At 47.1% G+C, this 13,986-nt stretch overlaps 1 protein-coding gene across 1 annotated transcript; it reads left to right on the top strand.

Annotated features, from left to right (window-relative positions):
* Positions 1-915: 915 nt before the first annotated feature.
* Positions 916-10,427, top strand: TACR2 (tachykinin receptor 2). Its single transcript, XM_010296957.1, has 5 exons — positions 916-1,319; positions 4,550-4,744; positions 7,920-8,076; positions 8,712-8,908; positions 10,232-10,427. Exons 1-5 carry the CDS (start codon positions 916-918, stop codon positions 10,425-10,427), a joined length of 1,149 nt encoding a protein of 382 aa, XP_010295259.1.
* The last annotated feature ends 3,559 nt before the right edge of the window (positions 10,428-13,986 follow it).

Below are 13,986 nucleotides of genomic sequence, written 5' to 3'. Positions count from 1 at the left end.
TACTAAAAATGCAGATAAGCCTCCAAATAGCTGCAGAGAGCAAGACCACCTTGCTAAAATCGTGTTGAATATATTTTGTTTCTCTCTTGCTATGAGAGCTCGCGTGAAGCCGGGGGGTCCTGGGGATGCAAAGATTGCAGGACTGGTAAACCTGGCCAAGTAGCTTTTAAGCTACTATAAACCTATATACCACAGCATTTAAGCTTATAAACCCTGATACAGCAGCATGTCCATTTCAGAGATTATTTCAAAACAAATGGGGAGGGGGAAAAAAAGTTTCAAGTACCACTTTGCCGCCTTTCATTTGATGTCAAATTGGTTGTTTAGGTTTTTGCCTGCAAGAGACTCCACCTCCTTTCAAAGTCCCCTTAAAGCCCCGTGGAGAATTTATCCCAGTACAGCTCCTGCCTCGCACTTAACAGTTACACAGGCAAAGAAAACCAAATGTCCTCAGTCCCACTGCAGAGGATTCAGATACCTGGAGCTTGGAAATCCGCTGCCCTGAAAAAGAAGGATTTCCACTTGTATCGAAGTGTTTTCTGGCTTGATACTTATTTTCTTGGCCCTAAAAATAATCTGAAGGAAGACATCGCCTGTTGCTGATCTGGAAAACACCCTTTTTTCTTTTTTTTTCCTTCCTTTTTTAGAGAAAAAAGAAAAAAGAAACTCAACTATTGCTCTTCAAGCGTAGGTTAAAATGCCAGGCAAGGAGGAGGCCCTTGGTATCGCTCATCTCCTCCCGGAACTGCATTACATCACTTGGAAAACAGGACGAGAGGACACGAGACATCTCATCCCGATGCCTTTTTAACAGCACTTAGTCATACGCATGGAGATTCGCAACACCAGCGTCTACTGCAAGAAAACGAGCAGATGCCAGAACATTTCGTTTTACGCTCAGCCGAAGAAAAAAACATGAGCACGTTTTCCGTTTTAAATGCTAGCGACATTTCGCAGGCTGCCTCCCTCGAGGACAGCGGCAATTGGACGGCGGTAACCCATTTCACCCAGCCGGGATGGCAAATTGCTCTGTGGGCTATCACCTATTCCTTCATCGTTATCACATCCATCGTTGGCAACGTCACCATCATCTGGATTATTCTTGCGCACAGGAGAATGAGGACGGCTACCAACTACTTTATCGTTAATTTGGCTTTTTCGGATTTGCTGATGTCTGCTTTCAATACCATCTTCAATTTTATTTACGCCAGTCACAACGTCTGGTACTTCGGCGAGGAATTCTGCAGGTTTCAGAATTGGTTCCCCATCACCGCAATGTTTGTGAGCATTTACTCCATGACAGCCGTGGCTGCAGAGAGGTAAGAGGCGAACGGAGAAGGTAAGGTCGGGAAAATCCGCTGTAAGTTGTAAGAAATTATTGCGATACTTTGTGCAATTGGCCCCCACCTGCCGTAGCGGGTGCCTTACCAGCAAAGTGGGAGCAGTGCCAGGCAAATAGCCTATGGGCTTAGATGCTAGTTGTGGCTTGAAAGGAAGGCTCTTCTGTTTTATCCCTGGTCTGAATCGCACCCGAATCTCTAACGAGTGGAAGTGGCTGGTATTTTATTGTTCCCAAATGACTGATCGTAAATTGTCTCCCAGTCATCCTGCAAACTCTTTTTTTTTTTTTTTTAAACCACGAGAAGGACCCGTCATTTGGACGGAGCTGGAGCAATAAGTATATGCTGCGGGATGCTGAAAGTATCAGCATCCACAATCCCACTTCTGAGTCCAGCAAACCACCCGAAATAGTGGGAAGTGGATCAGAAGTGGCAGAGTCTGCTCCAATAGTTCACAAGAATGACTTATTCCAAGAGGGAGGAAAGTAATTACAGTGATTTTGTTTGACTTCTGAAGCAATTGGGTTTTTTCATAATACTCTCTTACATCTGCCATGTCTCTTTTACTCGAGCCTGAATTTGTGGAGTCTGAATGTATTTACAGCTCATTGGTAAGTAGCGTGACGCTTTCTTTTTACTAGAAAGCGGCCAAAAGTCCGTGGGAATTTCCTCTCTTAAAGGCCGTGGCATGTGAAAGAGGTAGAGGAGCCTCAACTCCCTTCTAGGCTCTCTGCCCTCTCCACCTTCCCGTCTTCCCTCTGTTTCTTCCACACTCTGCCTGGCGCTGGGGACACGTGTGTCTTCTCCATCCTGTGCCCCTGCCACAGCCCCACGGTGAAGGTCTTCCCCCGGGCAGCCGGACCCGGCGTCCAGAAATCCCTGGCAGCTCTTTTTCGAGCCCTCCTGGTGACTTTGCAGTTTCCTTCAGGTCTCCTCCGTTCCTTATCGAGCAGGCGTATCCACGACGGGCCCTTCCAGCTCCCTCGGGAGCGGGGCCAGCGTGGGAAGTGAGCCCCTGCTCGCAGCTCGGTTCACCCCGGCACACCCGGGGAAGCGAGCAACAGGCAAATCCAACCGGAGGAACGGACTAGCAGGAGAAGGCAGGCTCGGCCCCGCCGAAACCCGCCCGGTTCGTACGGCTCAGTACAGGGCAGTGGCCCCTGCGGCCGCTGGAAGGATCGCTAGTGAGCGCAGGGATGAGCGATGTGTTTATCAGCCTGCAGTCGTCCAGCTGAGAGCAAACCCCTGTTTAGAAGCAACGGCAGCTTAGTTTTAGACGCGAATACTCTTTTGCTGTTCCTGGCTTTAAATCAAGGGCTGTTGGTAACAGCTATTTTATACGCGTGGTCTGCCAAAGAATTTTTTTATCTTTTTTTTTTTTTTTTTAATAAATCCATTTCAGCCTGTCCTCACATCTCCCTGCTCTCGTTCCTTGGGGACTTTCGGTGAGAGTACCTATTCAGCCAAAACCTCTTTGGTCACATGGCACAGATCAGAAAGAAAACTTGGCATCTCGCTGCAAACCATATTTAGCTATTCTTTGCTTAACCTTAAAATAGATCCTGACACCGTCTCCTGGAAACTCGCAGCTTCCATTTATTGTTATGAGAACTTGCGTCCACTTGGGCTCCATTGTTTAACTTCGATAAAACAATGTCTTTTGAAGTGGTTTGTTGTAAGGAAGGAGGCTAAGAAGTGACAGCTCTGCAAGTCATCTTTGTCTGCCCTGGAAAGGGCCCTGGCGCTATCGCTCACCGTTGGGTTTGGGACCACTCTTGTTTCCCCCTTTCAGGCTGCTCCGGGTACCACCGCACGCTTTCCGCAGCACTCCAGGCAGAAATGTAGTATATCGGCTCAAGTTTCACACTCCAGTCAGCAAAATCTCCTAGGTCCTCTTTGGAAAGTGTGCAAGAGCGTCCGAAATTCGGCTCGTTTTGTCTGTGTGGGACGAGGAGGGGAGGAAGGGCACCATGCAGGAGCACGGCACCGGCATCCTGGGATGTCGGAGGCAGCGGGGCGGCAGATGCTGGATGGAAAAGCATCCTGGCTGGATGGGGAAGCCTCCGCCCGGCAGCCCTGTAATACCTGGGGCATCCGCAACGCGGGCGGCTGCGTCGGGGCGGGTTCGAGCATTGTATAATACCGTCTGAATAGGAAAATAATAACAACGAGCTAAGGAAAAGCAAGGTGGCGTGAAAATTTTACAGCTAAATAAGGCTCCGCTGCCGTGCAGCTCTGGCTCACACTGTGCCGTCTGTCCGTGCGGCCGCTGTCTGTCCCGCAGTGGAGCTCCCTCCCAACAGCCTGGCCGAGAGACAGCAGAGAGTTTGTCAGATTTTCGCTATGAAAACCAGGAGGCAATCGGCATTTTCCACTCTGTTTGGCTTTTGTAACAACCATGACAGAGAGCATGGAAAGCATGACAAGAAATGCATAATTGATTATGTACTCATTACGATGCCATGCATTTCTACACGGGGAACTTAAAACCAGAGAGCAGCCCGGGCTGGCAAGTAATCTAATAGTCATATGTGCCGTGAGGGCTCAGAGCAGGTGTGGGACGAAAGGGTCAGCCTTCCCCTTCCACCGCAAGCACAAGTGCTCGAGCGTTTACAGGCAGAGGTGGATGGCACAAGGGTTTTCCACGGCTGAAAATCGGTGGGAAAACATTCAGGGTAAAGAATACTCGAGCCCCCAGCCTGCTGACGGGATAATACGGGGCATCAGAGGAGACTGACATAATTAGGGGGGAACGGGGTGTTTTAGCTTTTTTTTTTTTGGGTTGAGGAAGGAGAGAAGGGCGTGGTATTAAATAGTGCATAACTCCAAACTAACACAAACAGTACACAGCACAAAATTTCAGCTGAAACACACAAAGCATTTGAAAAATTAATTAAAAAAAAAGAGAAAAAAAAAGAAAAATTAAAAGTAAGCGGAACACTTGCAAAGACCATATGCAAAAGGCACAGATGATTGCGTCCACCGCGCACAAGAAGCATCCATCCACACGGGTTTAATATATTCTGCCTTAAGACTAATCATTCTCTTTAGAAAGGATTTAGCTCCTTCCAATTATTCGTAGCCTGGAACCTGTCAAAATATCTCTATAAATAAAGCCCACCATAGTGCCTGGTGAGATTTTACACTTGCTATATTTGTTGTATAGTTTACCAACACAACTGTAAAAGCATTACCTCCTTTTCTTGCAGGTACGTGGCGATAATTCACCCCTTCAAGCCCAGGCTCTCTGCTGGAAGCACCAGTGTCATCATAGGGATAATCTGGCTGGTGGCATTTGGGCTCGCCTTCCCGCAGTGCTTCTACGCTGAGATCATGACGGACAACGGAACGACGAAATGCGTCGTCGTCTGGCCCGACGACGTCGGATCCAAGCACCAGCTCACGTAAGAGAAACAAACAAAAAAAACTCCCGACTGGTGCAAAAGTTAACTATGAAATTAATTTCATCTCCCAACTTTTGGCTACAGGCAGTACCGGGGAAGGGGAAGAGGGAGGTTTGGGGGAACCACGCAGTAGGGGCAGCCCATCTAAGCTCAGGTTAAGCCAGCTGTGGAAAAAAGCTGCCAGGTGATCGTGATTCGGGGTAAAGAAGGGTGATGTGGCATCCTCCCCTGCTTTGAAAACTGGCTACAAGATCTAGAAACCCCAGATACCGGCTTGGTGGATTTAAGCGAAACCACTGCAAAAAGGCTCTAAACAAGCAATAAATCCTGGTTCCAAAGATTCTGGATTTTCTCCCTCCATCAGGCAGGAAGAAACTGGGTATCTTTAATGCTGAGAAGCCACATAATTAACTAAAAATTATGCTGCACTTTGTAGGGGGAAGCAAAACAAACAAAAAAAAAAAAGAGAGAAGCACGTTTCAAACATCCTGAGGTTTTGTAGACTGACTGATCTGGGCACACATCTGCACTCCCAAAAGCTCCTAACCCTCACAGCAATTTCCTCCTGCTTTAAAGCAAGATTGTTGAGACAGATGAAATAAGCCATACCCCACATTTAGGGGATCTGCTGTGATTAATCATTATTCAAAGCACACGATACACAGAGCAGTTTGAGAAATTTATCAAGTAAAACATATTTATACGAAGTAGTAATGGAAGAACTTGCGGAAAAGGAACAAATTGATGAACAAAATGGAAACAATTTTTCAAACTAAAACCAAGCGCTAAACTCCCCGCATCCATTCTTCACTGCAAGCGCTTTTGCCCAGCTATGTGCACCAGGGACATTTTTCCCTTCTCGGTCTTCATCTCTGGCAGACAGCTGGATGCCTCCTGCGGTTAGTTATTACTAAACTAACTGGGATTTCACACTAATATGTTCCAGGAGCTTCACGTAAGTTTGGCTGAGCTGCAGCGTGTTCAGCCACTGGCGGTCAGTTGTCCCCAGAGTCACAGAAGAATAAAGAGTAAAATCAGGCTCACACCATGTTGGGTGATATTCCTCCTAGGGCTCCTTGGTTGGCAGCCCGTGGCACATGCTGGGGAATACAATAGACCAATATATACAATATCGGTTGAGAAGGAGGGATAATAGATAATCCCTTTTATATAAAAGTCGCTGATGACTATTTAATTCAGATGAAAAGAATTAGGTTTATTTCTCCCACATCCACTGTTTGGGAAGGACCGAAACAAGAGTCTACCAGCGTGCCGACGAAATCTCTGCAGGCTGGAAAGGGTGGTCCTGAACGTGGGAAATAACGGGGCGAGTTCATTTTGGGATCCCCAGCTGAAGAGCAGCAGCTCCCGAACACATTAAATCACTTCATTCAGCAGCTTGCTCTCCCTGAACAGTCTCAGATTCGCAGGTTTCAGGAGCTTTCCTACAAAGGAAGGTGGAAGCAGCGGTCCCCAGAAATCATCTTGAGTGATGGATCTGTTGGGACAAATGCCTGCAATACAGACCATGGAGAAAAAGCCACGTGCAGCCATTCATGTGCTAGCCCAAATACCAAGGAAAAGAAATGCTAAGAAAGCCAAGGAAAAAACAAAGAAATTGAGAACTGGGTTCCTCTGTTGACTGTGGGTCCTCCAAATCCTTTGTAGTTGAGTAAAACCAGCCTTCAAAATTTCTAGACTTCAGAAGAAAGGAAAATCCTTTTCTGCAGGAAAAGTGTGTATAATTATGACAGAAACAAGTGAAAAAAGTGACAGAACAATGCACTACTGTGACTGCCAGTGCCTGAGAAATATTGGGTATGAAGTGAGTAAATTTGTAAAAGTTTAACCAAAATAAAGAACCTCAACCACAGAGGATTTTTTTTCTGGTGACAGGTTAACTTTGCAGAAAAGTAGCAAAACTACAAGACTAAAAGTTTCTTTTTGCCCCATGCTCAAGCTTAGGCTCCCATCCTCTCCTCCTCCGCCCAGGATGGGAACTCTGAAAGGGCTTTGCTGCGCTCCACACAGGGTATTATTAGACCTTCAAAAGAGGTACCGCTCTGAGGACAACTGGGAAAGGTGGGGAACGGGCAGGGACAAACCTGCCCCGTTTCACACATACCATATTTTTCTATAGGCAGGCACTGCTCTGATGTTTGCAACCACCCCAAGGCGGTGCGAACACCACCGAGCACCCCAACACCCATTTCGACCCCGCTCGGTAGCGCAGCAAGCAACCCCAGCGCGTTGTCATACCGAGAAAGACCCGTTGCCCCCAGCCTTCTGTGGTCATCGCCAGCGGCGCGCGCCAGACCCCTCCTGCCTAATCCTAGTTTTTACACTGTTTACATTAATTTGACAGCCGCTGTAACCAAGCGAGCAGGTTGCTCCCTCCCCGTAAATGGTGGTTGCTTAAAATAATCAAACCCCAGCATGAGGGAACCAGCAGAAGCTTGCAGGGTGACACGGAAAGCGAGGAAGGGCCGAGCTAAAATACAGCTGAAGGAGATGCCAGCGCTTTCAGCTGGAGCAGTAACCGAGTAGCCTGTTGGCGATACGTAACTGCGTGCGCACAGACAAATAAAACCAGCCAGCAGCACAGATACAGCAATGACAGCCGCTCGCTTTCTGCAGGCAATATTCCTTCCTCGCTACCTGGAGTCTTCCCTGCTTTGTGCACCCTGTTAGCAGCCGGCTACGTTTTGTAGTCCCTGATGCAGGTTTTTTCACCGTTGCTGAATTAAGCTGTTGGCACTATCGCATGCGTCAGGTTACTCTGTAGTTTTCGGAATACTTCGTTTCCGTATCTGTGATTTAAAGGTTTGTATTTTTAGGGCCACAAGCCTCAGGCGTCTCTCTTTCCTGACTGCAGTGGGATAGCAAAATTCAGTGCAGATGGCCATGGACCGTAACCCTCTGATAAGAGATAAATGATGTTACTCCATCTTGAAAGAGCCGTGAATTCAGTCCAAGGCCTAATCGTCACAAGAGAGATGAGGTTTTGCTGTTTACAGAAGTCCCTGTAATGATGTTTGTAGGCAAAATTTCTGCTTCTGTATGCTTTAGGGTTGAAGTTAATGGGAACCAGACATACGTATCCAAAAGACAATTTCTGAGAGAGCCCTTCAAGAGACATACTGACTATGAAAACGTGCTTGTTCTTCTTTTTCAGGTATCACATTGCAGTGATCGTGTTGATTTACTTACTGCCTTTAATGGTGATGTTTGTTGCATACAGCATTATAGGAATTACTCTGTGGAGCAGTGCAGTTCCAGGCAACCACCTTAACAGAGTCCGCTATGAACACCAAGTAAATGCCAAAAAAAAGGTCAGAAGTGAAACTTAAAAATAATTACCCTCAGCACACCAGCCCTGCTGGCTCCAATTCCAAAACGGAGCTTGCATTTGATGCAAAATCTTGTGGGATTGGGCATGAAAGGTTGACAAAATATTTTGGGGCCGGGGGTAAAGGGCATCACCCAGCAAGGATGAAAAAAAATTATCTACAATGCATCAGCCAGCCTCCAAGGAAGAAAGGCTCATGTCAGTAGGCAGCAGGCCAGTTCCCAGCAGCCCTTAGAGAGTTTACTCTCCAAGGTGTCCCGTGAATCTGCACGTTGCAGCATAAACCAGGGAAAAACTCTGGACGGGGTGGAGAGGTTTCGGTGTAACAGCAGATCTCGCGTTTCCCTACCACATCTCTCTGAGGAAGCCACAAAGCAGCTCCTCTGCAGAAAGTCCACTCGGTGCACCAGGACACGTTTGCTCTAACCCCCTCCCCGCTCCCAGTTTCCATCACCAGGGCTGGTTTCTGTGCCGTTAGCAACCCAGGTCTGCATACCATACACAGCGCTTTAGGAGGGCAAAACAGACCCAAAACAAGAGCAGCGTTTCCCATTCCCCCAGCGAGCTCAGATGATCGCAGAGAAGCCCAGAAATGACACGCTGCTTTTGGTTTCCTAGTTTGTGAAGACCATGGTGGTAGTTGTGATCATTTTTGCTGTCTGCTGGCTGCCCTATCACATATACTTCATCCTGGGGAGCTTCAAGGAAGACATCTACCAGCAGAAGTACATTCAGCAGGTTTATCTCGCAATCTTTCTGCTTGCCATGAGTTCGACGATGTACAACCCCATCATATACTGCTGCCTTAACCAAAGGTGAGTAGCGTGCACGTGTGTGCACAGAGTAAACTAAAATCTCCATCTGAAATAGTGTAAATCTCTGGAGGCGAGAACAACTGTGATTTTCAACTGCGGTCAACAGGCCGGGTAGACAAGTTAATTTATTAAGTTACTCTGCTAATAATGTGAGATGAGCCACGCTCTGCGAGTGAGACTTTTACTCAACCGTTAAGATTTTCTGCCTCCGAATGAAGTGCAGACAGCAGGCGTATGATCAGCGCAGCCACGTTTGCACCATTTCCACATGCAGACTACCTTATTTCCGAGGGAGGAACCTGTAATCCCTGCAACGCCTCTGCTGACCTAATGCTGGGCTGGCTCGGCCCCCCGCTCCTCCCGGGCCACCCCTCCGTCAGCGCAGCCCCGAGCCCCCCACGCGGGCGCGTGGCTCAACCCCATGGGGAGCAGGAACAGCCCATGGGTGACCTGCCGAGACCCCCGTCCAGGCACACTGCCACGAGCGAGCAGCTGGAGAGCACGACCTCGTCGTGCCAAGAGATGTCTCTCTTGCTCTGCGCTGAGAACGGGCTGCTCTCGGGACGCTTGTGCAGCGGGACGCTGGGCCTGGGGAGCTGCTCTGCCTGCCCGGTGGGGCTCCGTGCCAATTCCTGCCTGCACATCCCACTGCCAGACCTCTCCCTAACACGCACCTCTCTTCAGCCTAAGCTGCGTGCGCAGAGAGCTTTAAGGGTAGCAGACGGTTATCGGCATGCCTCCTCCAGCACCTCCGGCGCAATTTCTCTGGGACTCCACCAGCAAAACGCCTAACTCTGGTGGTGCTAAGAGGCTTACTCCTTGAGAGCGTTTCAGACGGCATCCTGCCCGTAAGCTCGTAAAAGGTGGCAGTTTTGCAGCCCATTCAGCCACTCTGCCTTTGACATGAAACACCCAAACACATCCTCAGCTCTCAGAAAGCAGACAGCTTCTTCATTTAATTATGGAAATTTTTTTTTAAAAAAAGCTTCCCGTGGGTAAACACAGGTATTTTCCCCACATGCTGTGTTTCTCAAAAATGCTGTTACCAGCATGGTCAGCACCATCTACTGAGCACATCAAACATCCTGCCATTTCACTGATCTTATATATTTACTTAAAATATAAGGAAATCTGATCATAAACTCCTATTGCTTTTCCCTCCATGGTTTTATACATTTAGCTCATCACCTCACCCCTTTGATTTCAATAGAAACATTTTATTTCCATGGTCATTCTGAGGTAGAACCAGATCATGCATTTGTTCTTTCTCTGTGCAATTAAAAAGATCATCTCACCATTTAATTTCTTTTCTTACATTTACAGGTTTCGTTCTGGCTTCAAATTAGCCTTCCGGTGGTGTCCGTGCATAAAAGCAACTGAGAAAGACAAACTTAAACTTACGTCCCCATCTCTTTACCAGACAACCCACAGGAAGTCAGGAACAACAAGTTTCAACACAGAAACTCAATTGAATGAGAAAGAGAAGACATCATTTACCCTCACCCAGCTAACGCTTTGATTTTTCTCCTCCCGGTTCTGGCTCTATTCTAATATACCACTTCAAAGCAGCAGATTTGTAGAAGCCTGAGGCAGGTCTTTTTTGTGAAGGAACTGTTTTCTGTGTGACTTTTTCAGATGCCATCAGCATTGAAAACAGTCCGCTGATAACACTTATATCCATGTAGGTCCAAATATCACCCAGCTATAGATGCAAGTTCAGCCCTCCCTTACACTAACAACTGCAACACACAACAGAGAGATTTCTGCCCATGAGGTCGAAAAAGCAGCGATAGAGACCTCAAGCAGTGCCAATCAGTAGAATATCAATTTGACTCTTCCAGATAGCGATCTCCTGCTTTCTGTTCCACCAAGACACTTAAATCTGGAAAAGAGGTGATGGAGCAGAAAGGCTGGGGCACATCTGGCCCAGCTTGGATGGACCCTCGGGGCTGCATGGGCAGCTAAGTCCCATGGCTCAGCAGCCCAAAGGCAGAGAAGACTGCGGAGCAAAGCTTCTTTACGACAAAGGCAAATACTAACACATCCAGACTGAAAAGCCTGCCCTGAAAATTTTCTGAATTCTGAGATTTTCATGCCTGCAAGTTCACCAGCACCATTTATCATCAGTTAAAAGAAAGAAACAGTTCCTTCAGATGTCGTCACTGCGTGGATTTCTAGAACCTTGTACCAAAATACAATGTCATTTTCCTATTAAACTATGCCCAAGTGATTCCTCCAGCTTCACAGTTAATTGTGCCTAATTTGGAGAGCGAGGCTCTCTGAGGAGTCAGTAGCCAGGTGTGGGATGCTCACTGGCTAATGGATCCAATCTGAATCCACGTCCTTTTACCTCCTGTTAGTCCAAACCGCAGTCTGGCCCATCGCCGTCTTTTCCTAGATAGTCCCTTCATCTTCCCTTTCCAGACTTACCCCATATTTATCGTCACTGTTCTTCTCTTCTCAAATATGAAAATAAAGGTTGAAATACGTCATTTTGGAAGCCTGAGGCATTATGTGCAGGCATGCAAAACAGGAGAAGCTGAAATAGAAACATTTACATAAAAGTAATACAGCATTTAATACTGGTATGGTAAGTGTCACCTCGCAATCAACCTCACCTTTCATGACAGGTTCGTACATAACACAGAGCGCCGTACCTTAGAATACAAAAAGCTCCTGCAGTGTCGACAAGATCCAGTTATTTGCAATATTCCCCTTTGCTCTGTGAAAGCAAAACTACCAAGCATTGCCAGGCTTAAATTCTGCAGTAAGTTCAGAGAAAAGATTCGTAGCTTGAACTGAAAGATTACTCAGGGATATGATTTTCCCAAGTCTGTTTCAATGCAGGAACCAGCAGATGTATCTTCCTTCTCCACTTAATCTTCTTCACCTCCCTGGCTGCTGTGGAGAACAATTATGTTACACAGAGGCCCAACAAACATGTCTCGCTAATGGGATGACAGACCACAAGGCTGTGTGCCTTTCTTAAAAAGTTCATTATTTTAAATCATTCCAGCAGGCAGTTTCCAGTCTAGATGTTATCTGTTCAGCCCTCTTAACTGGCCAGCCTGCTCTTCCCGCGACTGCACCGCTGGGCGAGAGGGAGAGCAGTAAGAGGCATTTACAGACAGCCACCACCAAGACTTTCTTCTGAAAGGATTCAAAACAATTTGGGAGGGACTCTCTGTAAAGGCACACATCTCTGGGACCAGGCTAGAGGTTGCAAAGACTCTTGCTCCGAGGAACTGAAAGACACCTACACACAGAGTTCACTATTTCTTATGCACAAGCTGTACCTCTCCCACGGCCAGTCAATGTGATTGTAAGGCCTTTAAACCCTTTAAAACCTGCAACTTTCTAATGTGGAACTTTTTAGACCAAACAGGCCGATCTCGAGCATCCCATCTTCCATCACACCTTAAGAGCCAGGCAGAGCCTATTTCAGATGCCAAGGTGTCACGCACATGCTGGCACTGTCTCCCCTGTGCAGTCCCTGACAGGCACCGACGTTTTCTGACAGCTCATGGCATCTCTCTCTTGTTTGGGTGCAGAAAGCAGAGGATGACTTCTTCAGGTTACAAGCAAAACTCCCTGTACCCTGAAGGACTCACTCTGAGCCCTCGCTAGATACTGGAAGGGATGCCAAGGCAGACTATGTTATTTCCTGTGATATATGAGGTAACAGGAACACCATGCTCCACAGTAACTACATGCAATTCTTCATATAAATATAGACATGATTAAATACCATGCAGCAGTAAAACACCTCCAGGTCAGCAATAAATCCCTCCTCTGCACAGTTACTCATGCTCTAAGCAGCAATGGAAGCCCTGCAGTCAATAAAGAAAAACATTTGAAGAATCTCGTTTTTATGGCAAAGGAACGAACAAAAAGCACAGAACGGGGTTCAGAAGTTCAGAAACACTTTATTTTGCCTTCTGCTATTTTCTTAAGAAAACAAAACAAAACAAAGTCTGCTTGTTTTAAAACCCATTCAAAAGGCTTCTGAGAGAACCCCCAGAGGAGTAAGGAGCGGATGACATTACAACAGTGGTATGCAAATGGTCTTTTCCCCAGGAAATATAAGATTTTTGTGTTCATATTGCAGTAATTACAGCTTAACAATTAAGAGGACTATGATTTTATTCACCAAGCCTAAAAGCTTTAAGTGAGACATCTCAGTCATTGCTTGGATAACATTGGAGACATTTCTTCGGACAGTTATAGCTTGTGATTCACTTGGAACAGTTTCCTAGGGGTAAGAAGTAGTCTGGAAATGGAAATCCCACCAGGTCTCCCTTTGGAAAAGAACTGTCGTGTCTTATCGAGTACATCACCTATGGTCCACAGTAGGAAAAGCTGCATTGTTAGAAACACAAACTCACTCCCTAATTGTTATGAGCTGGATCCAATAAACAAAACGACCTATGCCAGCATCTCCAAAATTCACAGTCACCCTGAGACCAAGTTTAACTTCCACGTCTCATTCATCCTCTACCCTGCACTGAGCCTAGCCCTCAGATGCTGAAGAGCTCCGAACCCAGGTCCCCAGGCATGGCTCACACCACCCCTACAGCACTGCCGACGGCAGGCATAAGATACGCAAACCTTCAAGCAATTAAAATGCAATGCGTCCCCTGTGCCCAAAAACTTTCTCACCTTCTTCTGTCTCCTATTTGGGGTCATAGCTGCACATCAAGGGTGTCAGAGACTATTCAAGCTGTAACGTAGGATGGGTTATTGAAGAAGCACTACTTCAGCGTATGCAAAAGGGGCTTTCATATACAACTCCAACACAGGATGTGCAAACCAGCAGTGTACGAGCACCCGACACTGTGATTCTGCAAACGTTGACCCTACGCACACAGAGAGGTTACGGACTCTGACGTGCATCAGACTTCTGCGGGGACACAGCAACTGTAACGTATCCATCCCTCTGCATCTGGCAAAGCCTAAGATAATCACATTGGCTTTGACGCAGTGGGCTGAGGTTTTCCTGCACTGCAGATCCCCCTGCATGAGACAGGGCATGAGATGCACCCGGACAAACTACATGTGCCCTAAGATTTGGGCGTTGT

This window comes from Phaethon lepturus, unplaced genomic scaffold (genome assembly GCF_000687285.1).
Source record: "Phaethon lepturus isolate BGI_N335 unplaced genomic scaffold, ASM68728v1 scaffold38191, whole genome shotgun sequence".
In the NCBI taxonomy this organism is placed as follows: Eukaryota; Metazoa; Chordata; class Aves; order Phaethontiformes; family Phaethontidae; genus Phaethon; species Phaethon lepturus.
This window is presented reverse-complemented; position numbering and strand designations above follow the sequence as displayed.

Coding starts and splice junctions, on each gene's coding strand:
- TACR2 (XM_010296957.1), top strand. CDS start 916: ATGAGCACGTTTTCCGTTTTAAATGCTAGCGACATTTCGCAGGCTGCC. Junction 1,320..4,549: donor ACAGCCGTGGCTGCAGAGAG/GTAAGAGGCGAA, acceptor CTTTTCTTGCAG/GTACGTGGCGATAATTCACC. Junction 8,909..10,231: donor TACTGCTGCCTTAACCAAAG/GTGAGTAGCGTG, acceptor TTACATTTACAG/GTTTCGTTCTGGCTTCAAAT.